Source organism: Phaseolus vulgaris, chromosome 3 (genome assembly GCF_000499845.2).
Source record: "Phaseolus vulgaris cultivar G19833 chromosome 3, P. vulgaris v2.0, whole genome shotgun sequence".
Lineage (NCBI taxonomy): Eukaryota > Viridiplantae > Streptophyta > Magnoliopsida > Fabales > Fabaceae > Phaseolus > Phaseolus vulgaris.
In genome coordinates, this window is record NC_023757.2 from 3814138 (window position 1) to 3841567 (window position 27430).

General features: G+C 30.4%; 2 protein-coding genes, 1 long non-coding RNA gene and 1 pseudogene across 5 annotated transcripts; 3 read left to right on the forward strand and 1 right to left on the reverse strand.

Annotated features, from left to right (window-relative positions):
- Nucleotides 1-10663: 10663 nt before the first annotated feature.
- On the forward strand, nt 10664-13475 carry LOC137806323 (pentatricopeptide repeat-containing protein At5g18950). 3 transcript variants are annotated; one of them, XM_068606363.1, is made up of 2 exons: nt 10664-11129; nt 11365-13475. In XM_068606363.1, exon 2 carries the CDS (start codon nt 11609-11611, stop codon nt 13388-13390), a length of 1782 nt encoding a protein of 593 aa, XP_068462464.1. In that variant the 5' UTR covers nt 10664-11129; nt 11365-11608; the 3' UTR covers nt 13391-13475. The 3 variants fall into 3 exon arrangements, with proteins under 3 accessions (XP_068462464.1, XP_068462463.1, XP_068462465.1); XM_068606362.1 differs by having other exon boundaries at nt 10688-11129; nt 11316-13475; XM_068606364.1 differs by having other exon boundaries at nt 10688-11129; nt 11362-13475.
- Nucleotides 13476-13696: 221 nt separating this feature from the next.
- On the reverse strand, nt 13697-19322 carry LOC137808834 (probable CoA ligase CCL6; annotated as a pseudogene).
- Nucleotides 19323-19436: 114 nt separating this feature from the next.
- On the forward strand, nt 19437-20000 carry LOC137806324 (uncharacterized). Its single transcript, XR_011080332.1, has 3 exons — nt 19437-19545; nt 19632-19751; nt 19940-20000. It is a non-coding gene; the product is annotated as an uncharacterized lncRNA (long non-coding RNA).
- A 2491-nt stretch (nt 20001-22491) lies between these two features.
- LOC137805765 (uncharacterized) lies at nt 22492-24095 on the forward strand. The gene is made up of 3 exons (XM_068605689.1): nt 22492-22655; nt 23024-23055; nt 23560-24095. The coding sequence occupies exons 1-3, from the start codon at nt 22568-22570 to the stop codon at nt 23776-23778; spliced, it is 339 nt and encodes a 112-aa protein (XP_068461790.1). The 5' UTR covers nt 22492-22567; the 3' UTR covers nt 23779-24095.
- Nucleotides 24096-27430: the final 3335 nt, after the last annotated feature.

Sequence of the window (27430 nt, forward strand, 5' to 3'; positions counted from 1 at the left end):
AAATAACCGCCGCATTATACACGTTTTTTTTGTAGTGAGTCTCTAATTTAGTTACTATTGCAACTAATTATTTTGGACTCTAAAAATTGGTTTTTATTTCATGATTTTCTTATAGTGTATCTCGGTTCATACAGTACACTAACCCCATGCTTGAAAAGTTTAAACTTTGTCGTTTGTATTGGTTTTCAGTTATTTGATATGTGATCTTCTGATAACTCCTCGGCTTGAACCCTAAAAAGTTTAAACTCTTTAGAGTTTGGTGATTAATGGTAGAGGCACGACCGAGTGTGTAATTCCCACACTTGGGGCACCTACCCTTCGGAGTATCTAGAACGTTCCCTTATTTCTTGGACAAACGACTATGTAACGCCTTATTGGGATTTGTGTTAGGGAGGTTGTGACCATTGGATCGTGATCATTCTAGTAGTTGGGGATGTCTGTTATATTTGAGCTCACTAGTTTGCCACCATCTATAAATAGGGGTGTCTTATTTGTTGGGACCACTCATTGCTTTATCTATATACCGAATAGTGGCCAGGTGCCGAGAGTTTGGCTTCCCCCAAGGTTAGTCATGTATTACTCCTCAAGCTCGTCGGATTCTTCTAGTGGTCAGTCCTTGGTTTGTTCCAAGGAGTCTTCGGTCGGGAAGGGTAATAATAAGGTCGATATTAGCTTGGCTCGTGTTGATACCCATGGCAAGGCCACTCAGCTGGCTATGGAACAAGTCGAGAGTGAGTTGGCTCCTCAGTTGGGGTATGTTTGGGGGATGAGAGGCACCAAGTAGTTTGTACAAGCTATTGTAGGACTCTTGTATTTGGTGTTTTGATAATGATTTTACTTGGTCATGAACAATTTAGTTGGTATATCAAATTGTTCCTCATGAACCGAGGGTTTCTCGGTTGATACCGAGGCAAATGTGCCAACCAACGATTGGTTTTTATGTTGTGGTACATGCATGGTGGTTCACGCAAGTCGAAAGTATCTCGGTTGATGCATGACTTTTGTTGATAGCATGGTGGTTCACACGAGTCGAGAGAATCTCGATTGATGCTTGGCTTTTGATGATAGTGTGGCGGTTCGCCCGTGCCAAAAACATGTCAGTTGATGCTTAGCTTTTGATAATAGCGTGATGGTTCACGCAAGCCGAGAGAATCTCAGTTGATGTTTAACTTTTGATGATAACGTGGCGGTTCACACAAGTCGAAAGCATCTCGATTGATGCTTAACTTTTGATGATAGCATGGTGCTTCACTTAAGCCAAGATCATCTCGGTTGATGTTAATTTAATTGATCGTGTTGGATTACACTGGTCGAGAATGTCTCGGTTGATGAAAGGTTTTATCTGAAAATAAATGTAAAGTGCCTCATTAACATGGTATTAAAATGTGTATCTCGGCCTAGATATGGTCAACCTATTTAAATAGTGGAGTTTGATGTTGCAAGATATTGGGTCAAATTAACATGATTACCGTGTTAAGTTCCTGTATTAATTGGACATGTTGATTAATTAAGTATGTTAAGCTTAGTAATTAGATAAATGTCTTTTCAGTGGACCGAAGAGTGTCCGATAATGTGATTGTAACATCTGAATCATAGGTTGAACCAGATATATCTCGATTCATAGAGTACGTATATAATATTTTATTTTAAGATTATATAATATTTTATTTTAAGATTGTATGGGTGACTAAAATTTGAAAACTATTTGAACTGAAAATATAATATCATTCCGTTTTTTTTTTATCTAAAAGGTGCTGTATAATTGTCTAGGTAAATAATTTATAATATCGATAAAGAAAACAAAATTAGCAGGTTAAGCCAATTGACTTATTCTGAATGTGGTTAATTAAGAAATAGTTAGTGAAGGTAATATGTGGAACAGCAACGTGGCTTCAACCAATAGAAATGAAAGGTATCGGATATGTTTCTACCGAGCAGGTGGATTATACTATTCCTTTTCTGACAAGGGACACATAACTTTTCTTGCTACTCACACCAAATCATACTAATCAAAGTCGTTGCCTCGTGTATTTCTGCTGACTACAAACTGATCACCAATGCCCTTTGGAGATTCTACTCTAATTATCAAAAATTGGACTCCTCCACCATTAATATATATGTATTTAAAAATAAAAAACATAAAAATACTAATGTGGACTATAGTTGTTCTTCATATTTTTTTTTTTCTTTTTTTTTCTTTTTTTGTTTGGTGTAGGATTTTTATAAGGGTTGGAATACTCTCCTAAAGTATCTCTTTTTATAAATCAGAAAATCCTTCATTCATTAGAAATTATACATACAAATGATCTCTTTGCACAAGTCATTTATATTTATTATAGTGGTCACACGGTTAAATATATTTATTATAATTAAAATTAATTTTTTGTTTTTAATTTAAACTTTGGATTTTTTTAATATTGACAATGGTTTATTTCAATAATTTTTTATTATAAATATTCAGAAAGTCTAAAGTTTGAATTAAGAAAAAAAAAATTCGTATTTACAGAAAAAAAAAAGCAATTTGGCATAAAAATACAAGAATAGAAAACATATTTACCAAAAATATTTAGAAAAATGATATCATAGTAGCAATATTAATGGAAATAAGTATAGGTACGAATACATTGAATAGCACGTCAAATACTAAGAAAAATATTTATGCTATACACACTCCAGTCTAAAACTAATTTGGCTGTCAAAAAGCAATTATAATTGTTATTGTTACTTATTGAAATTTACTAAAATACCACGTTGAAAGTCAAATGGGGGTATGCATGTCATTTGCTAAAGGAACCGCACATACAGCTAAACAATAAAGGTTAATGATACATGCACAACTCCAATTTTTTATACAACCACATTACAAATCTCAAAATTATTATTTTAATATTTTTTTATATTATTTAATTATCAATTTATTCTTTATTATATATATTTATTTTTATATTCATGAAGGATTGTATGCGACTTCAAAAATGGTCAAACTATATTTTTTTTAATAATAAATTATTTGAAAGAGATGTCAAAGAACCTAATCCGACACCTTTGGTTGTTTATTGCCATAACTTTCACGTAACTTTCCACTGCCTTCATTGTTTTCATTTTATTTTTAGTGATTTATGGTTAACCCTGGTCTAACATTTATTTAAGTTTAAAACAAGTATTTAAGAACCTTTTCAAAAAAACATTCATTTTGTTTTAGTATTTAATAATTGACCATTTACGAAAAGAAACTTAACTACCCATAAATTATTTCCCACAAAAAAAATTATGGATAAAAAACTTAATTGCCATGAAATATTTTTCACTGAATAGTTATAAATTTGTCACATATATATAATTGATACGAAGCTCAACGTTTAATGATCATTCCAAAAAAATCATGAAATAAAAACTAATTTTTAGAGATCAAAATAATTAGTTACAATAGTAACTAAATTAGAAACCATTTTAGAAGTTAAATAAAATTTTGGTTTCTAAATTAGTTTCTATTATTGTTAAATAGTTTTTAAACTGGTATCTAATTACCAACCAAGGTTTTAGAGACCAAATTTAAAAACTAAATAATTGGTAGTTAAAACCTTGTTGCTAATTAGATACTAATTTAAAAACTATTTAACAATAATAGAAACTAATTTAGAAATCAATCTTTTATTTAGTTTATAAAATGGTCTCTAACTTAGTTACTATTGCAACTAATTATTTTGGTCTCTAAAAATTGGTTTCTATTTCATGATTTTCTTGTATTGGATTCAACTACTTGAATTTTGAACCCAGTTGATTGTATGAGGATGATTGTTTAATGTTTTCTGTTTTTCTGTGGTTAGTTTGGTTGTTTCTTAGATAATTAGGTAGGTGTTTCTTGGTAGGAGTATGGTAAGGTGTTTTGTTCTTTATGTATAAGGGTTGAATCACTCTTGAAGTTGTTCCATTTATTTCTTTTTTATTGTTGATAATTTTTTTTTTGAATGATTCAATATCAGTTATATAATTTGCCCCACACACATATATATATATATATATATATTATTTTGAAGAAAACATGTATATGTAGAAAACTTTTTCTATACTTTATCTAGTTAACTCAACGAGTAGGAGTGACAATGCGGATTGGTTCGTCCCGTACTTGATCCGTAAAAAGCAAATCAGGTTGGCCTGTTCCGCATAGAATTTGTGAACTAATTTTTCTAGCCCGTCTTACATAAGAATTGATCAACGCAGACTGTACATTATACGGAACAGACTTAAGCAAACCAACAAGTTAAAATAAACAATCTATTCCACCTTTTTCAGCGAACCGCTACCCGATCCGGTTAGTCCCACTTTTTCACCTCAACGAGTCTCTCCATCTCTCACTCCCTTCTATGATCACTTCTTCTGAGACAATCAACTGGGGAAAGGGTTCTGAACTATTTTTAGTCTGAGTGGGAAGAGGTTAATAATGGAACAGGTACATTAGAACATAAGCTAGGTTCTTTTTACTATGGTAGTTTAATTCTTTTCAATTTTTTCAAATAAATATTATTTCTTTCAAAAATGAATAAATGATGTGAAATACGATTTTTGAATATTAAAATCGTCAATCACAGATACGATTTAAAAATATTTAGAAATCGTATATATGCTTTTTAATTTATAATATATAAAATTAAAAAAAATCAAAATTTAGAATTTGTATATTTATATACAATTTTTAGTTAAAATCGTAAGAAATATAATTATTTATTTTTTAATGTATAATAATTTTAATATATATTTTTTAATATTTAAAATTAAAAATGTTAAAAAATTAGACAAGTTTAATTTTTTTTTTATATAAATGCTTTCACGTTAGATATCATTATGCAACTTGACATCTCGACTGACACCTCAAGTAACATCAATCATCTGTCATCACATGAAAAAAAATTATTAAAAAATAAAAATATAAAATATAAAAATATGAGAGACTAGGCCAAAACTCATATGTTAACAAAAATGATACATTGGTAAACTATATCTATTCATAAAGAATTCTAAGAACATACTGAATGGAAGTCTATTATACCAATGAAATGATTATATGTGAATAAATCATAAATTAGCCAACTTATTAGTACACGCATTACAATTTAAAACTTTTTTATATATATAATTACAAAAAATCAATTTTTTATAAAATATTATTTTAACTGAATAAGTTTTTATAAAATATATTTTTCTATATATAATTAGAGAATGACTAAATTTTTAGAAAATAATTTTTATTATATATAATTAAAAAATTAAATATAATGTTTTGGTTTTTAATATATTAAAATTATTTTGAAACCTTAAATATACTAGAAAATTTTAATCCAAAAATTAAAACGGAGAACGTCTTCTAGTTTTAAACATGTTTTTGTTTGATTAAAGTTCTCACTAATAAAAGATAAGTTACTTATTTATAAATATAAAGGGTGCAGAAAGAAATATTAGATCTAGGAAATAAAAGTTTGAAAATGAAGACATAACCAAGTTACAAATAATAGAGTGGGCCAAATAATACCAATAACTCAAGGAAGAAATTTTCTTCCTACACCCCTATAATTATTAACTCTAGTTCTAAACAATTTAAAATTATCATTTTACCCTTTCTAAAAATGACTTCCATTACATGTTCTAGAAATATTCTAAAACAAGCTTTATATAATTTCCAAAACATGATTTCTAGAATAGAAGGTCTGGAACAAGATTTCTACAATAAGATTTCTACAATAAGATTTCTAGAACAAGATTTCAAGAACAAGTGAAATACATTTTAAAACAAAGTTTTCATACTAGAATTTTTGGAACAACCCCTTTAAAAGAAGTAAAGAAGTATGATACTTTTTACAACATAATTTCTAGAATAAACTTTTCACAATGTAAGTAATACCTTTCAAAATAATTTTTCAGGACAACTCACTCTCTATGTATTATTCTTCTTCTCAAAGAATGTAGCACGATAAACAATGGTGATGTAGTGTTTTTTTTTTTTTTTTCTTTAAATGGAGTGTAGTTAGTAATTATGGAGTTGCAAAATGCATAAGTTCTCAAGGAAACAAATTTGAAGGTGGTCTTGAAATGCAATGATGCATGAAAATGATGTTGACTTCAATAAATAAAAAAATTTCTCATGTATTCACCATTTCCAATATCCCATATTTAAAAAAAAGTGCTTCATACTTTTTTTCTATTATTTATTTATTCTATTCTATTTCATAAAACTCCTAATAAATACATTAATTTAATTTTTATTTTTTCATTTAACTCTAATAAATTAAGGATGTCGTAAATCTTCCAAAATATGTTCATACAAGAGTGGGTAGGTGTTGGTTTCAATTGTAGTTTAATGCTTTGAAGTACAAGTGTCGAACCCATAAGAACAATTTCAATTAAAAATTTATATTGTAACACTCACTAAGTATATAAACATGGATAATGATTTTATTCATAATACATTAAAGTTACAATAGTGACTTTGCATATGAAATTAGTAAGTGTTGATAAAGAAGAACTGACAATGAGAGAGGGTTATTGAAGAGCAGAGGGAGATGCTTCATGCAAAGACAAGAGCTCTTCAAATTGAGTTGGATATGATCGAAAAAGTATTTAGAGATGTCCACCGTCCCTAGTTACTCTTATGTTTTGTGTTTCAAACTCTTTTTTATTTTTTATGTTTTAATCTATGAGCTGAATCCGTTATCTCTTTTATGTATTTATGTTATGAACTCTAGACTTTGTTGTTATGGACTCTGTTATCATAATATGAACAATTTTCTGTTCAGTTTTCCTGACTATAAACTTTTTATACACATTTAGCTATGCATGTGCACTTGTTTTAAGTTGTTAGGTGTTGTTGATGAAGCTCAACCTCAGAAATGGAAGGCAGAAATGGAAGGGAGGTTATGGAGTATATATGTATATGACCAAATAATGGAGACCTATTGCATATCCAAGGACTCATCAATTGGTTTGTGGTAAGATAAATTAAATTTGTAGTAAACAAGGGATGCATCTCTCTGCTTCTCTGTTGTCCAAAGTTATTTGTGTTTGATCATTACAAGTGTTTGTATTTAGTGACTCTACAATCAGAAGGTTTGATGAATGAAGTTGACATCTTTTACCATTTTATGCAGCTTGCCACAGGCTCGCAAGACATCATTGACTCGATTTTTGGAGAAGTGCAAATGTTAGTCTTTATAATGCTTTTTATCATTAAAAAAAAATGAGTACATAGATGACAAATTATTGGAGTGTGAGGTCTTTCTGTCTATGCAGGGTATTGAGTGCAACACCATGTAACCTCAACCTCAACAAGAAATTTGAGAATATGACACAACATAGTGCAACTCTTTCAAACACCAGTAACATCTTGTAAAAAAGACTACTTCATTAGATAAAAATTGTTATAACTTATAATATAGTAATGTTGCATGCAGATTATCTTATTTTTATGAGAACTTATGTTGACATTTTTGTATCAAACTGTGTTCAGTTCTTATATAACTATCATCTCAAAAACTTTTGAATTTGTTCATTTATAAACTGTGTTCAATCTTTATATAACTATTATCACACAAACTTTTGAATTTGTTAATTTATAAATTTTCGGTGGTCATGGTAACTTTGTCAAGTAACTTTTGAAAGTAGCAATTTTATTTTTGAATATTTTTATAAAAAGAATATTTTGAAAGACTTATTCTTATGATTTAAGAACCTAACCCATGTTCAATAGTTGTATGTAATAACAAATGTAATTCTTATCGGTTAAAAAAATCTAAGTGAATCATTTCAAGAGATGAACTTTTATTTTTATTGTTGATAAAGTAAGTTAATTAAACATAGTTAAAATAATTTAATTATTTAATTTGTTAAATTGTTAAAAAGTGAATTGATACAGGATTAATTTATAACATAATTAAAACATGATGCTGTGAAGGTTGCAATAGAGGAGATGAAGAAGAAGTTTGGGAGTTTTTATTAAGTAGCAATTAAAACAATAGGCTTGTTTGATCTGAGTCTTAATAATAGAAAATAAGATGATGATGATGATGATAATATGTATTTTTTATGTTTATAAAAAAAGATAAAATACCATATTGAGAGTTAGGATGATTCAAAATATATCTAAAATTTATTTTCAAAGTTTAACAGTTAGAATTCAATCTTATGAAAATAAATTTTGAAATGTATTAATTAAAGAAATACCTATTATTATATTAATAATAACAATATAGTGTCTATGATTATGGAGAAAACACAGTTAATTTCCAATTTATATACAATAGGATAACTAAAGAATTAAAAGAAGCCCTGAATGCTCCAATATTTTTCATAATTTTTTTTTATAAGATACACGAAAGTTGGGTAATGTATTTTTTTTTTTATAAGATATGGGAAAGTTGGGTAATATATTTTTATGTATTTTTCTTCTTTTCTAGGAGTTACTTATTTGTTTTTTTATGTATAAAAGTAATTTGATATTTAAAAAAAATGACTTATATATTTTGACTTAAAAAAAATCAAGATACGATAATAAATTTTATGCATATTAACACAAAGAAGAGAGCAAGTGCAATTTTCTATTTTTTTTCCCATTTTAAAATTGGATTCGATGCACGTCTATGATACTTGAAAGTTACTTGATTGAGTCTTATAAAACTACATTTCTAACATTGGACAATAATATATTTTCTATTTTATTTCTTACATATTATTTGTATTTGCTTCATCCTTCATTAACAATATTCTGAATGGAAAATAATAAAATGAGAAACAAACTAATATTTATAATTTTTAATGGACAAAAAAAAAAATATTATTTTCACTTTTTTTTTATCTTTTTAACTTGCTGAATGACAAAATATGTCAAACAAAATTGATAAAAAGTTGTCACTTTAACATAATTAATATTGTAATGAACAACTTGACAGCGGATATTTTTTTTTACAAAATTAAATATTACCAATTTTTTGTCAAAATTAATTAAACAAATATTAAGGACCTAATACTTCGGGTAAATTCCCTATCTAGCACTATTTAGACTTTTATTTCCCTAACTAGCACCCTTTTGTTTTTATTTCCCTATCTAGCACCCTTTTGTTTTTATTTCCCTATCTAACACCCTTTTATTCTTTATTTCTCTATCTAGCACCATTTCAAAAATAAATAAATAAATAATAATTTATTTATGTTTTGATAATTTTAATATTGAATGCATTAAAAAATAAATATTTTTAATGTTTAAAATAGTTAGAAATATAATTAATGAATAAAGAAATGAGTTTTTATAAAATAAAATAAAAAAATTAAAATGTTTAGTTTAAATTATTTTTTTTAAGAATGAAGAAAATAAAAAATTAAACCCTACAACAACATAAAAGTTGAATCTATAAACATAAATTACTATTTATTTTTATTATTATTGATGATGTAATCATGTTAATTTCAAGTAAAAAATACATGACATAATTACAAAAAAACCAAAGTCAAATAGTATTAATTAATAGTGGATACATAGGTAATATTGAAGTGTCTATCCTAAATGCAAAATCCTAAAAAAAACTAATGCAAATGTTACACTTAATGCTTAAAAATGAGAAGTAAAAAATGAAAAAAAAATAAGTTTAGAAAATAAAAATAGCAACAATAAAAAAAAAGTATGGTAGAAAAAAATAATAACTAAAAACATAAAAGATATAAAATAAAGGCAAAACAAATTAAGATAAAAGATATAAAAATAAATCCAAATAAGATAAATATAAGAGATATAAGGCGATACTAAATAAGTATATGTTGATCATAAAAATGAAAATAAATTAAAGATGATAATTCATTTAATATTTTTTTCAATGGTACATTAAATAGTTTGTGCGAAATGAAACATAATTAATGACGAGAAGTGCACAATCCAGTAATGTTGGGACATATTCTTTATGTGTGTCTTCGTATTTGACAATATGAACATTTTTTTTCGATCATGTTGTTCTTTTATGTTCATATATTTATTTAACTTTGTTTTTTTATAACTATGTCCTGTATTTTTTACTTGAAATTAACATAATTACATCATCAATAATAAAAAAAAATACTAATTTATGTTTATATATTCAACTTTTATGTTGTTGTAGAGTTTAATTTTTTATTTTATTCATTCTTAAAAAAATAATTTTTAAACTAAACATTTTAAATTTATTACTTTTTTATTTTTATTTTGTAAAAACACATTTCTTTATTCATTAATTATATTTCTAACTATTTTAAACATTAAAAATATTTATTTTTTAATGCATTCAAAATTAAAATTATAAAAAAAATTAATTTATTATTTTTTAATTTATTTTTGAAATGGTGCTAGATAGGGAAATAAAAAATAAAAAGATGCTAGATAGGAAAATAAAAACAAAAAAGTGTTAGATAAGGAAATAAAAACAAAAGAGTGCTAGTTAAGGAAATAAAAGTGTAAATAGTGCTAGATAGGGAATTTACCTCAATACTTCACCTAAAATAAAATAAAATAAAAATTAATTGATTTTGATTTAAATTAAAGTATAGCGAAATGATACTTCACTCAAAATAAAATAAAAAGTTTTGATTGATTTTTATTTAAATTAAAGTATCACAAATTTAACCTTATTGAAATTAAGAAAAAAATTATCTTTATTTTATATTTAAATACCAATCTTAGCCAATAAAAAGCCCAGCCACCGCACGAACCACCTGCAACCCGCGACCACCGCACAAACCGCGCGACCGCTCCGCTTGATCGCCACAACCGCCGCACTCCCAGAAGAAGACGTACAGAAGACGCAAAAGGCAACGGCACGAAAATGAAACCCTAAGTTCAGTTTGTTTCATTTAATTTTCCCCCTTCAGAGCGACACCGTTTTGGGTTTAAAAAGAATCCAGTTAAACTCGCCAAATCGGACCGGAATCGCGAGTTTACTCCGATTTTGCCGAATTTGTTAAAAAAACGAGTTTGCTACCGAGTTAACTCGGCAGGGCATGTGAAAACGTAAACTCGGACGAGTCAGCGAGTGACAACCTTGCATCATATTCCAGCCACCGCTTTTATGTGAACAAAATTTGCTACGATGCAAATGTTTTTTGGGTAAAACATTATTCAGGTATTGAGAGTCCCTAATATTTCAATTTGTTAATCATTCTAGTCCAGAGTCCAAAAAGTTGTTGGGCTTAATCATAATATTAGGGTATGCTAATTGATTTTGGAATATGTTTATTTTGATTCAGTTTGAGAAAAATGATCTTTTTTCTGACTAAATGCGTGCTTCATTTTGACTTTGATTTGCCAGGCATATGGATAATTGATAACTGTAATTTGTTTTTTAATTTACGAAGCAGATTTCTCAGCTCTCTGCTACAACAAATCTACAATGTTTGTGTGTTTGAACACTGAAGTTCATATAAGAAGGTAGCAAGGAGTTCGAGTAACCTTCCACACTCATAACACCCTCCTGTTCATTGGTTTGGGGGCAGAGGCTAGTCTATTGAAGCTCAGGTCCATTGAAAACCTCCACCAAGCTTTTTCTTTTGATTCTTGTTTCTTCCTCTTATACTAATTGTTTGAGCTGCGTGTACCAATCTCATGACAATGGCAATGGTGAGGGGAACTCCTTTGTATTCTTCTGTAACGCTCTTGTGCCGAAGCTTTGCCCAATTCCGAAACCTCACCTCAGAGACCAAACAAGGCTATCATGATCATCCCACCAAAATCCTCGATGCTAAAGATTGCAACTTTATCCATGAAATTTGTAGGATTACACGATCAAAGCCCCGTTGGGAGGACAACCTTCTTTCCCTGTATCCATCTTTCAATTTTTCTGACCCCTCTTTCTTCCTCCTTTATCTTAACCACCAGAACAATGCCTTGCTCTCCCTCCGTTTCTTTCACTGGCTGTGCTCTTCTTGTGGTTTCTCGCCTGACCAGGCATCTTACAATGCCCTTTTCTGTGCGCTTGTGGATGCTGGAGCCTGCAAAGCAGCAAAAGCATTGCTTGACTGCCCGGGTTTGACTCCCGAGCCTGCTTCCTTGGAGGGTTACATTCAGTGTCTCAGCAGGACTGGAATGGTTGAAGATGCAGTTGATATGTTGAAACAGGTCGGGTTTTGCCCCTCTGTAACAACTTGGAATGCATCTCTGTTGAGTTGTTTGAGGGCTGGGAGGACTAATCTGGTTTGGACATTATATGAACAGATGATGGAATCCGGTGTTGTTGCTAGCATTAATGTGGAAACTGTTGGATATCTGATAATGACATTCTGTGCAGAAAACAAAGTTTTGAAAGGGTATGAACTTCTTAGGGAACTTCTGGAAAATGGCTTACATCCTGATAATGTTGTTTTCACTGCACTTATTAGGGGGTTTTGTAAGGAGAGACAATATGCTCGAGTATCTGAGATCCTTCATATTATGATTGCCAAGCAATGCAATCCTGATATCTTTACATATCAAGAAATCATAAATGGACTCCTGAAGAGGAAGAATTCTGAGGGCTTCCGGGTTTTTAATGATCTCAAGGACAGAGGATATTTCCCAGACAGGGTTATGTACACAACAGTGATCAAGGGTCTATGTGAGATGGGAAGGCCCGGGGAGGCCAGGAAGCTGTGGTTTGAGATGATTAAAAAGGGATTTCGGCCAAATGAATACACCTATAATGTAATGATGCATCAGTATTTTAAGATTGGTGATCTTGTTGAGGCAAGGAAGATCTTTGAGGATATGCGTGGCAGAGGTTATGCAGAAACCACAGTTACCTATACCACAATGATTTCAGGTTTATGTTTGCATGGAAGAACAGATGAAGCACATAGCTTGTTTGAAGAAATGTTTCAGAAGGGCATTGTTCGTGATTTGGTTACATACAATTCTATTATTAAAGGCCTGTGCAAGAATGGGGAGCTGGTTAGGGCAACAAAACTATTAAATGAACTGCTGGCACAGGGTTTAGAGCCATCAGTTTTCTCTTATACTCCTCTTATTAAGGGACTATGTGAAGAAGGAGACACACAGGGTGCAATTAGGTTGTGGAAGGATATGCAAGATAAACATTTGGAACCAACAGCAAGTACACATGATTATATTATAACTGGGTTATGCAAAGAAGGATATTCTCTGCAGGGAATGGAGTGGTTGCTTAACATGACGAGTTGGAAGCTGAAACCCCAGGAGCATACTTTTGAGCACCTGATTAACAGTCTATCACAGGAAGATAGGTTGGATGAAATTTTGGATGTTTTGGAGTTCATGTTTAGAATAGGATATAGACTAAAAGAAAGCACAATTCATTCTTTGGTGAGTAAATTTAGCAGGGATAGTTTTCATTTTCCTGACTTACGGTTGGAGAAGATCATAGAAAGAAATTGATATAACTGAATGTGTTGTTTGTATCATCTTCTATTTACTATCTATGACCAATAAAATGGAGAATATTTTGAGCTTCTCTTGTCAACGTGATGCTACAATTTCTTTGTGTATGTTTCTTTTAAAGTTTGATTTCATTCTTGAAGCTTCCGATTGTACATCTTGAAGTTGCAACTTGTCTGCTGCTGTTTTTTCAGTTTGTAAATTTAAATTTTCCTTTTGTAAGCAAAGGGGTTATTTGCCTTATGTAAAACTACAGAATTTATCTATTTCTATTAAATGTCTTCTCTAGTTCTCCTCAACAAGAGCAATGAAACCTGCCTTCTTAAGTGTAGAAATTGAACTAAATATTCATACATGAATAAACTCTGAATTGAGTGTCAAGATATGTGTGGAGTTTGATTGCAGAAACAGTGATTTGATGTTGTATGCCTAACAGCCACCAAGAATGACTCAAAGCTGTTTCCATACACCCAAATCTGCATAAGAAAGACTTTTCTTTTATTCATTATATTGCATCACATAAATTTAGACTTTGTGGTACTAATGCTACTCTCTTTACTCCCATTTATAAGAAAAAGAAAAAAAAACACTTTTTTCTTAAATATAAACAAATTTTAACTACTTTTACTTCATTTGATGATATATTTCATAAAATACCTTAACTTTAATTAATGTCTAACTTTTGGTTAACCATTATCATATCATTTGTGCTTTCTGTTTTACCATATTAACAACAAGGCATCTTATTAGGAGAATTAGTAAAATTTATTACAGTTAATTTATCCCTTTATTAAGTATGAATTTAATTATTTCTTTTGCTTATAAATGAGAACAGGTGTATTACTCTATAGATGAACTTTTCTTGTAAACTTGTATCTGAACAAAAATGAATTTCTCACTATTGTTTCTCTAGTTTTTATGACTGCCTAGTGAATGAAGCAGAAGCATACCGATGTTATAAGGGGACATTGCAAATACTTGTTTTCAATATTCTCCACAGCAACATATTCTCCTTGAGATAATATAAAGATATTCTTCTTCCTATCAATAATTTTCATGGCTCCATTTGGTTGCCACTCTCCAATGTCTCCTGCAATGATGTACTTGTATGTGAATTCTTTTGCTTATTAACAAATCACTGAATTTTGAATCTAGAACAACATTGCTTACCTGTGTGAAACCAACCATCAACCATAACCTCTTTGGTCAGATCTTCACGCTAGTGATAACCAGAGAACAAGGTATTTCCTCTGAGACAAATTTCTCCGCGGGCTACATTGGAGAGAGCATCATATTCCATCTCTGGCACAGATTCAAGCCTGGCTTCAATGGTTGTCATGGGAACACCAACTGTTCCTGTCATGGAATACCCATCACCTATGGCTGTGAAACACCCAGCACAACTTTCAGTAAGACCTGCCACATCAAAATGATAATAAATTAATATGATCATGCACATCTACACTGAACATGTGACACTTATATTAAAATCATGCTAGAATTCTTCATAGGATTGAACCATCCTTTTTTCTATTTTCTAGTCAGATTATTTTCTGAAAATTTAGTCCTTTTGATTCAGAAAACTTTGATATAATTTTTCTCTATAGTAGAAGATTCATATACCATACCATGTCCTTGTGATAATGTAGATCCACTAGTGACCCTCATGAACTCTTCCACGTGCCTAGGCAAAGGAGCAGCTCCAGATAACAGGATGCGAACACGTCCACCCAGTGCTTGTTTTGTCTATCATTGAAACTTATATTTTAGTTTTGAACCAGAGTTTATGAAAAGAACACATGAAGTTAAAGTGTTTATTATACCTTGTCAAACACAAGCCTATCTTACAGAGGTGCTGCTTTGTGTTGCGGAAGACCCTTCTCCAGATACTTTAACTTGCTGTCATTAGACTCCAAATTAGTTTACACACGCACAGAAAACTTCACACTTGAGTTTAATGATGAAACATACTAGTTGTAAGCACACTGAAACAGTGTACTCTGCAGTGCTCCTGCTGAAGAAAGTCTGCTTTTGATACCTTCAAATGAAAAGCTTATTTGTTGGATAAAGTGTCACAGAAAGATAAGGATTTAAAAACATTGTTTAAGATCATGATTCTTGGTTTAAATATGGTAGTCACAGAACCAAAGATGATCATAAGAAGCATTCTTGTTTTACCAGCACAAATAAGATCAAAAACTCTAGGAACACCACAAAATATAGTTGGTTGTAGTGCCTGAACATCTTCCAGCAAGAACCTGACATCCTGCATGAATCAGCAAGAAAGTTCAGTAAGGGAAATTAAAACAGGACACTTAAAGAACGAACCAAAAACTAATTCCATGACGTGAATCAAAATCTTATTCCTTGTCAAAATCCTATTGATGAGCCATTGGAGATGTAATAGATCTCCATTATTTGATCATATACGTGAGCAAGAGGAAGAAAGGAGAAGTACACATAGTCTTCTGCTGCCTGAAAATATTACAAAATTTGTCTTGTTAGTGTCAGTTATCAGCAATATAGTTTTTAATTCAACAAAGATTAGACACTCAACCTCATCTTCTCATTGTATTAATTTTGAATATGATTAAAACAAGTACCAAATTTCCCTCAGGAATGATGAGAGTAGAATTATTTTCATTAGCATAATGTGAGGAAAGTAATTGATTTTAGAACCACCAGGCAATTTTTACAGCCAATGTACTTACTTTTTCCTGACCTTATCTTATATCAGAATTTCACCATCTACTAATTGAAATATGATTGTGATTTGATTTTCTCATCATTGGGTTTAAGAAATTAAGTTGCCGTTTGAAAATCATAGAGACATTTATCAACTTGGAAGCCAAAGAAAGATTGGGGTGGCATAGTTCGCAGAGTCAATATTTAAATTTCATGAAACTAACTAAGCTTCAAGAAAATTCGTTTCTTACCACTCTGTCTGTTAACATAAGTATGTGGTCAACAGACAACACTTCAGCCATGAAAGCCTGATTCTTAATAACAACACCTTTGGGATCGCCAGTTGTTCCACTTGTGTACATTATTGTACAAATGTCTGTCTTCTTTTTGGATGGTAAATCCCAATCCAGACATCCCTAAAACAAGGAAGAAAAGAGAAGATATTAAACTCTTAATAACATCTCTGAATACTTAGAAAAGATGACTCATGATTCTGACTTTGAACACCAAATAGGCAATTGAAAACCAGTTTTAACATCTTACCAACAAGAGAAACTCTCCCCATGAGAAGCAGGACGCACCATGCTCCTCAGATTCCTTCTTTTGTGTGGTCGAAACACTTCCAAAGCTCACAATAGCTACATCAATAATTAGAGCTCGGTCAGCATGGAATGCAGTAAGACCCTTAATCTATGAGTAAGTAAAACGTCAATGCTTCACCTACTTTTAAGATTTGAAGAACACTGCACAAGACAGACAAAACCTGTGAAAACAGATGTTAGTTCATTAGGAAACTTCAAGGAATTCGATGGATAACTTGCTAATTACAACTTTGTTCTGTAAAAGACAGCATTGAAAAGGACTTGCAGTAGGCATGACATATTTTCAAGTTCAAAATATGGACCTGACTTTACATTACTGTTCTAAGCAAGTGTCTAATATTAACATCATATAATAGCTTATATATATATATATATGTATATATACAATTCTTCTAAATAGGATGCTAATGACGTTCTCATCACATAGTTTTTTAGGAGACAAGACCTGGTCGATACTTGATAGCTGATCGAGATAGAAATGTGTTGAAAGTTGCATGCAAAATATGGCAAATTAATTGTTAACCAATGTAAAGATGATCCTTATATAGCAAGCATTTTTACTGGAGGGAGTCAAATATGTGGAAAAACCAGATAAGATAATCCTAGTGAGTTTGAAGGTTCAAGCAAAGCCATATCATATCACCAAATAATGAAACAGCAAAACTATTTGTCACACTCACACCAAATCCAGGATGACTAAGCAAATATAGTAATATTAAAAATAGAACAATTCAGTGTTTTAGAAAATCTAGAAATAATAAAAGAAAACTGTGATCAAAGAACTCGAACATACTGATGGAACTTTTTTTTCCTGAACAAATGCAATTGAAACTTCAGCATGATTTATGATAAACTCCACCGCATTAGGATCTGGTAAGCATACACCCAAGTCTTGCCAATTACTAGCTGGCAGAATGACAGAGTGAATGAGTGTTGAGCAAGAGAAACTTGCTGATATATACTCCAATTTGTGTCCACAAGTTCTTCAGAGGAAATGTTTCACATAGTAAAAGCAAAGACACCGAGACATTTGCTAAGTCGGAAACACATACCAAGGGTGTCATATAAGGGAACATATGACACTGCACAGCTATTGCAAGCCTGCAAAACAGCAAAGCTGAATCAAGTGAAGCGCCATTGGAATAATTAACAAAGACAATTAATTTCCTAAGGATATCGACTAATAGTATTCTCTTCTTTTATGTGCAGCTTTCCATGTGAGTATTGCACTCACAGTGTAAATAAATTTTGCATTGTGATTCAATCACAAATGTTTATGCAGAATCGTTTGCTGACTTTTATGATTACTAATTTAAAGTCACACTAATGATGATTTTCAATTGCTTAATGACGGAAAAAAAATTATGGCACAGGAATTAAACTCTAAGATAGCAGGCTTTGTTAAATGAAGAATAATATATGGTGATACTGAGAAAGTGGTATACCTCCATTGCAATGATCCATTCCAGACAGTTGGAGCCATATATGCCACAACGATCTCCCTTGTGATTTAAAAAACCACTAGTTAGATTATCAATTTCATATTATTCACTGATTCCAATGCAATAATCTTGAGAGAGAGCAAGGAATGTTGAAAACTCACTGGATTGACACCACGGCTCCTCATGGCAGAACCCATTTTCAAGGCAGCAGCATAAACCTCTTGATATGTAAGCCATGCATAGGAACCCACCTGTAAATTCGCCTCCAATGTTCACATGATGTTTTCAAAAATTTGAGGAAAATTATGTTTTCCCCAATAGTTTAGACTCTTAAAGCTATCCATAACAAGAGAACTTGTTCCCATTTCCATACCTTTTTATGTTCCCCCAAGTTAGGTAAAAAGTGGCATGTAAGCATAAAAAAGTCTAACAATCAATGAAGAGAGAACTATTTAGTGTGTTATGTTACTTTTTAATCAAGGGACACTGAACACAAATAGGAGATTTTAATTCAAAAGTTCCTAAAATATGGTGCATGGAACCAAAATACATGAAGCTGATACCTTAGAATCTGTTTTTTGACGCCTACCAAGCATTTTACTGTTGGGGTTCCTTTTAACAGAGTCCCTGCCAGATGAAGCACCAAAACTGAATGAGAAATAGCTAATGTTGATCCTTATATAGCAGGCACATATTTACTGGAGAGAGTCAGATATGTGGAAGCACCAGATAAGATAATCCTAGTGAGTTTGAAGGTTCAAGCAAAGCCATATCACCAAATAATGAAACAGCAAAACTATTTGTCACACTCACCAAATCCAGGATGACTAAGCAAATATGGTAATACTAAAAATAGAACAATTCAGTGTCTTAGAAAGTCTAGAAATAATAAAAGAAAACTGTGATCAAAGAACTCGAACAAACTGATGGAATTTTTTTTTCCTGAACAAATGCAATTGAAACTTCTGCATGGTTTATGATGAACTCCACCGCATTAGGACCTGTTAAGCATGCATCCAAGTGAAAGGCAAAATCAATTACTAGCTGGAAGAATGACAGAGTGAATGAGTGTTGAGCAAGAGAAACTTGCTGATATATGCTCCAATTTGTGTCCACAAGTTCTTCAGAGGAAATGTTTCAAATTGTAAAAGCAAAGACACTGAGACATTTGCTAAGTCAGAAAACACATACCAAGGGTGTCATATAGGGGAACATATGACACTGCACAGCTATTGCAAGCCTGCAAAACAGAAAATCTGAATCAAGTGAAGTCCCATTGGAACTTCACAAAAGTACACTAGAAATTGGGAACACACATATCACTAAGCATTGAAAGAAAAAGTTGAAGAACAAGTGAGTATGTGATAATCTAAAAGCAAGAAAGTACATTTTGGATGAGCTCAACAGCACTGGTCAGAAACACCAAGTATGTATATATAGTAATTCACTATGCTATGCTCTGCTAGTTTCTGGTTGTTTTAGCTGTATCTGACATGAAACAATCACTCTCAGCTTAGAGGATTTGAGCTGTTAAAAGCCATTCATCTGGAACCAAATCCCTTTGACATGGAGAGAGATTTAGTAACTCCAACTTTCAAATTGAAGACACCACAATTGCTCAAGTACTATAAGGTGCTGTTGTCAAAATTTTGTAACTATTAACCTTCTGAATTAATTAGCAGTTTGATTCACATTCGTACCAAAGATGCATCAGTTTTTGACTTTTATGCATCAGTACCAAATGTTTATCTATAAATTCCACTCCGATCTTTGAGTGATTTACTCAATAAATATTACTCATTGTGAACATTATTTTGCAGGATCACATTGATCTACTATACAAAGAAGCAAAGGGAGCAATGCAGTGAACCATGATGCAAGAGGCCACGCTATGTGCAACGATTTTACTGAATTCTGGCAGTTATGAAGCAAAATCCATTTGGCATTCTGCATATTTTGGTTCATCATAGTATTAACTGATGTGAAAAATCATAAACATATAGATAGAATAGCTCGTATATGTTGAAACAACAAAACTTTTTGTAAAAAGTCACAATAAATTGTGTGGCCAATGCAAAATATTTATTTCTTTTGGCAATGCTTTGTTCTTTCATTTTCTACACTTTGGTTAAGCTTATTATTTCAAGAGTACAGTAATTACTCAGAACATTATCATCTAATCCAAGGTGTTATTTGAGGCATGCACACTTTTAATATATCCTAAAAAAAGTTGATTTCTAAATTAGTTTATATTATTGTTAATAGTTTCTAAATTGATATCTAATTAGCAACCAAGGTTTATGCTACCAAATTTAAAAACTAAATAATTGATAGTTAAAACCTTGGTAGCTAATTAGATATCAATTTATAAACTATTTCACAATAATAGAAACTAATTTAGAAACCAAAAATTTATTTAGTCCCTAAAATGATCTCTAATTTAGTCACTATAGCAACTAATTCTTTTTTATCTTTAAAATTAGTTTCTATTTCATGATTTTCTTGTAGTGTCCGCTTGGTGTGGATTTGACTCATTGCTAATTATTTTTGTGTCGGTCTAATATCTATTTGTCTCACTTTATTTGTGTCTCACTCGTAAATGACACTTAACTCTAGCAGCTAATTCCCACTTTTCTCGTAGTGAATGTATATTTTGATTCATTGCAAGAAACAATGAAATCGTAATTTTAGCAATTGGTGTCCAAGAGAACCCCTCTCAACCTCTTTATTATTTCCATACATGAACTAGTAATTCTACGTTATTAATAATAAAAATTATTTTAAATATCAATATTTTTTTTTAATTTCTAAATTAATATATAATTTAGTTAATATAGTAATTAATTATTTTTTATCTCTAAAATTAGTTTTATTTAATAATTTTTTTAGTGATACTTTTATAACTTTTTCTTATTAATAGTTCTATGAATTATTTTCTATTATTAAAAGAAAAAATTATCTAAAATTTGAAAAAAGAAAATTGTAATGACTCTAAACTATTTTATTTTTGTGAAATATAATACACTCTTATATATTTATTACTTCTTTTGCATTTATATTTTTTTTTATCAAACATGGTTAGTTAGTAGTTAGTACTAAGTAACTTGTTTTGTGGCACAATATATAGGTGTACACCTTGAAGTGCAAAATGGTCATGTTCTTTTACATGGGAAATCTAGTACCTTAATTTTAATATTTGTGAAGCACATTGTTTAACGTATAGGGTGCCTGCCTCGGCAAATTAAAGCACATAGTTTTTCCTCGTTGATTGCATGGTGGTAGACAAACGCAAAACACACAAAGCTTCAATTCCACGTTATCACCAGTAACACCATCTCTGTTGTCAACCCTTCTGAACTCTCTCCTATCCCAAGAATGCTGCCCCTACGTGGTGTTTTAACCTCTCTGCAACCCTAATCACACTGTTCCACACATTCTTTGGACCACAGATTCACATAGGAATTCTCAAACCTAATTTTTACATTAATGTTGTTCCTAATCAATACCATTTTTATTAGGGGATAAGCTGACGTGTCAGTGTTTGCAATGGTCCAAGTTAAGATTTAGTCTTGAATTTACTTTAAGTCTCGTTGTAGGTCTTTCTCTTATCCTAATTGGTGTTTGAACCCTTTGTCTTGCATGAAGTTGATTTATTAATGTTCTTTTGGAGGTTTTGTTTTTCTTAGAATTTGTGATTTTGTCTATTTGGTAGGTGTTTTTTTGGAAAAGTGACGGAAGTTAAAGTGTAATTGTATAAGGGTTGGATCACCCCTGAAGTAATTCTGATTTATTTATTCGTTTTGCTGATAAAAAAAAAACTGTTGTTTTTTTATATCTACGGCTATCTGTTATGTTTCCACTTATATAAATATGGTATTTGTTTTTCAATTAGGCAAAACAAAATAAAATATTCCATTAATTTTAAAGAATTAGATGCACATAAATCAACATTAGATGATGAGAAAATCTCTTTTCATAAATTTTATAATTAGTAGAACCAAAATTAATGGTTTCTTTTTTGTTAGACCGGAAAAAAACTCATATAAAAAGAATAAAAGATTTTTTTTTATCAACTTAAAATCTATATACAAAATATACATCTATTGATATTAGGAAAGGAGATTCATTGAAGTTGTACTTATTGGGATTGAGAAATAGTTTTAGTTCCCAAGCATTTGAAATACTATATATTACAGCTAGTGTTTGAACGTTCAAGAAGGATTAGTTGTTGCAACGATAGTTTTTTAAAAGTTACCCTTGGATTTTATAGGTATTTGAATAATTTAAATTTGATCACATGGATTAAGGAATTGTTGGTTAATTTTTTTGACTTGGGTTTTTCTCACTTCAGATCACTTGCTATAAATGAAAACTTACCCTTTGGAACTGATTTCTCTTTTTCATTTTAAGGTAATCAAGAACATCTACAAGTTATATCAGAGACTGTGATGGTGCTAATCAAGAACACTGCTGCTTGTGTTCTGCTTCTATTTCTTTCTGCTGCCTGGTTATCCACTGCACGCTTCAACCCTAAAGGTATTTCTATCATGTTTGGTGTGTATTTCTCTGTATTATGTATGGGACAAATTTCTTCATAACGAATGAATTTGATTTCTTCATAATTAAAATTAATTTATTTATATATGAATCAATTTCCTTTTATTTCATTTTATATACTTTTCTGTGAGTTCATAAAAAAAATACCTGTAATTCTCATTTAACTTCTTCAAATTTTTATTTTTAATTTATATATAAATTAATTTTAACTTATGGGAAAGTCAATTTTTTTTACAAAAATTCTTATTGAAAAGCTCCTCCCACCAAGCCCTTAATTACTTTCTAGACCTGATCAAATTAACATTATGGGCAATTATGTATTAATCACAAAAAGGTGAAAAATGCAGGTGTGGCAGCTAATGAAATTCCAGAAGTAAAGGTAATTGCATGTACATTTTAAATATGTCATTATATATATATATATATATTTATATATCAAGGGAATGTTTGATAGTGTTTGAACCAAACAATTTAAGGCCATGAAAGTAGATTGTCTTTCTTTTAAAAAAAAAATTATGTTAAGTAGTTTTGTTGATAAACGTTTTTAGAAATACTTCTAGAGAATCATAAGAAAAATAAAGTATAAACTAAAATTAGTTAATATGTAAAATAAAAAACTTGTTTTGAAGGAAGTTAATGGTAATAGAATTTTCATAAAGTTCCTTACAGATAAACTATAATTTCAATTTTTCTGAATTCATTTTCCACTTTTTCTTCTTGTTTCCAAAATCACACCCCTACTTTACAATGAGTCACAATTGTATAGTTTTGCTGCGATCCTTAACATCAAATGTGGCTCATGCAGTGGAAGTGCAGTAAGTGAATGAATCTTTTCACAGAATAAATAAAGGGTTTATGTTGTACCATATTTGGAATTTAACAGGCAAGTGTTGCAACTAGGGTTACGGAAAGTGGTGCAGTGAAAAGCATTGCAACAATTGATGAAGAGAAGTTGAAGAAAAGAAGTGGAAAGGTAGTTATGAGTAAATATGGGAAGGTGAAGTTTTCTTCCATTGCTGAAGGAAAAGGAAGTGCACCGTCCACCTTCGCTTTTACTGCTGATTATCATCGACCAGTGCACCATCCACCTAAGAATAACTAATGAACTCTTAAAGTTCATCCTCGATCGTAATGGAACATATATTGGGTGTCTTTTTTTTCTCATCTTTGGTGTTGCTTAATTTACTAGATATATAATATAGGTTATAGAAGTGCTTATTGCCTTCAATGTACTGTAAACAAACATGTTGAATGAGTTAAGTTAAAGAAGTATTTACGAATAAGTGAGTATCACTCTCCTTTTCCCTGCTCTAGCTGTTAGTTAAAAGTAGAATTTTGTTGTTAAGTTATATTTTTGTCTTAGGAAATGTGATAAAATTAAATATTTTTTAATAAAATAATATGAATATATACATGTAATTTTATTTTTTCTCACTACAAGAAATACATGAATTAGAAATCAATTTTAAAAACAAAAACTAATTAGTTGTTATAGTAATTAAAAAAAATTGGTTTCTAAATTAATTTCTATTATTGTTAAATGGTTTCTAAATCGGTATCTAATTTTTGCTACCAAATTTAAAAACTAAATAATTGATAGTTAAAGGTTGTTAATTAGATACTAATTTAGAAACTAATTTAGAAACCAGAAATTGTTTAGTCTCTAAAATGGTCTCTAATTTAATCACTATAGCAACTAATTATTTTTTGCCACTAAAAATCTTATAATGATTTTCTTGTAGTGTATGAGACTAAAGTAATATTTGGTCTAACTCTATAAAGTAATAAATGAGATGATGGTAAAATCAATTGTTTTTTACCTATCATAATAAATAAAATAATAATAAAATTGTAAATACAAAATTACTTCTATTTATTATGTCATTATATGACAAATACTTATTATATTTATTCAATAAATAATCATCATAATAAATATTTTTAGGTATAATCTTCCTCGTGCCTCTTTTCCCCTTCTCTTAGGTTTTTTTTTTGTCTTCCTCTTCCTCTTAAATGGAATGCGTCTAAGTGTTGCACCTTCCCTTGAGGGCTTAACACCACAACCATAGGCTTCCTTTTGAAGTGCCACACCTCCTTAATGTACTTGTATCCTGCTATGATTCCATAATAGTGTACCACGTACCATGGCATCTTGCTTTTCAAAATCTCAAATTTCTTGTGCAGCTGCTCGGTCCATGCCTCCGCAATAGGAATTCACACAATCTTTTTCAACTTTATTGATTTCAGATGATTATCAAGAAATCACTCGATGTCTAATATAATGTTGGATATTCTTCCTACCATAAATGAATTGGCGAGAACTTTTAGTTGTTGATCTCGATGAGGGTTGGGTATTCATCAAATAACGAGTTTTCAGTTGGTCATTGATGAGAGGGGGAGATCCACCTGGAAATGACTCTCCGATACTTAAATTGATAGGAGCACAAAGATAATAAGTTATTAACAGTATGAGAGTTAAGAGTATGAGACAAGATAAATTCTACTTCTTCAAGAGTAGGTATTTATATATATATATATATATATATATATTAGGTGGCGACTTTTGGGTTGACCATATGATTGTCATTTATTGATCCATAAATAGTTGTCATCATCATTAATGACTCATTGAGTAAGTTGTTTTATTTATAATGGTCATTAATGATAATAAAGACTCAGTTAGGGGATACAGTCACTAAGCTCTTTAGTATTCCGATCTTATAACAGGTAGGTTCATATACCAATTTAGAAATTAGTTTTTATAAATTTTTATAATGTAATGTGTGATTAACCTAAGTCGAATCCAAAGACAACATCCCATATACAAAATTCATTGTATGAAACCTTTCACTTACGAATTAAAATGAAGGAATTGGAATTAAATGAACTCTCAAACAAAATATAGTGAATACTAGATGATCCATCCTATGATGAATCGTCTAGCAATAGGTGAAAGTGTAAAAATATAAATAACAAAATATAGTAAAGATATAAAAATAAAGTACAATGTAAAAAAAAATAGTTATTACATTAATATTTGTTAATTGAAAAATAAATGTATTTTTATTTATTAATTAAATAATAAATAGATTAATATGTATTTATTAAGTAGTTAATAGATTATTATTTACAGAATCAATACGTTAATATTTTTCATTAAATAATTCATACATTGATATATTATGAATCAAGTAATTTACATAAATATATTTATTGATTAAATAATTAATACATCACTAGTTATTAATTAAATAATTACAAAATTATTATCTATTCATTAAATAATTAACATATTTGTATCATCTGGGACTTTAGGGCAATCATTTGACTTGATCCCAATGTGACGGTGGAGGTAGGTATTGGCTAAAACCACACTACCTTTATTGAAATATCAAGTTACGGTCATAAATATTATACCTCCATTTTAATAGATTACGGATGATTAAAGTGAATCGAATTCGGGAAGACCTCACTATTACTAAGATTCTAATAAGATTTACACAATTTACCTCTAAATTTTATCTATTCGTTTTTATCGTTATACGATTTTTTTTTTATGTTCTAAAAGGTATCTAAAGTATCAATCACCTATAAAAAGAGCATCATTGAAAGGAAAAAGAAAAAAAAATTAACAACACTCACTTTGAGTTAGGAGGAGACAATTTTCACATGAAAGTCTTTACCTAGAATAAATTAGCACTCATCGTGAGACAATTGTGAATTGTTTGACTAGTATAAACTTATCACCTGACTACACATCATCTGACGATACTTGCAAAAAACTGCATATAGTTTTTGAACCACAATTCAATCATCACTTCTTGTATTTTACTTATTTTTCATCGTTAACATGTAAGGTCTATTAAATATCTCTACTCATAATAAACATGATAGTTCAACACCAAGGTCCTCAAAATTGCAAACATCTAAATCTTTCACAATCTATGTTACAAGATGTGCCACACAACAATCTTAGTGAGTAAGATTCATGACCTTACACACCACAAAAAAGATATTGACCTTATCATTGAGGCCTTCACCTCTTTCCAATCTCACCATCTCTCTTCCTTGGAAACATATCACTTGAGGTTGGACAAACGTCCAAGTGATATTACTAGTGGCTCAAGCATTGTATGTTGGACGTTTGAGTGTTGTACAAGTGGTGTTTATGTGTCACTACATGTGACGATTGGTGATGCATGTCATGGAGTTAGTTGGACACTCAAGCATCCTAAGGTGATGCATTAGCCTTCTAGAACTTGTTGGATTTCTTCCAACAACGTGGTGGATACTCAAACGTGACATTGATACTCAAGTGATGAACGCTCAAAATAATAAGATGGTCGTTGGAGCAAGAAAATCCCTAAAATGATATTGTTATAGAACTGTTTTTCACTCAAACAACATAGGTGTTTCTTAAGTGAATAGAGTCTTGTTTTATTTGTCATGATAAAATCACTCAAAATTTATTAATAATTTGATATAGTACAAATTGAGATTTAATTGTGTATTCTTTGGATAGATATATAAGTAATGTTAGATGCACTATATTATATATGGACATATCATATTCTCTTTTTAGGTGAGACTTTACATAAGTGGAGGATCCTTGATGATATCAAATGCTTTATGTCATCCTAACTTTGGAAAAACAGACCAACTAAAATTTAGTGACTTTAGAATATATAAGGTCTTAGTCTTTAATAAGACTTCTTTAACATAAATTTTAGAATTCTTTACAAGACACTTCATGT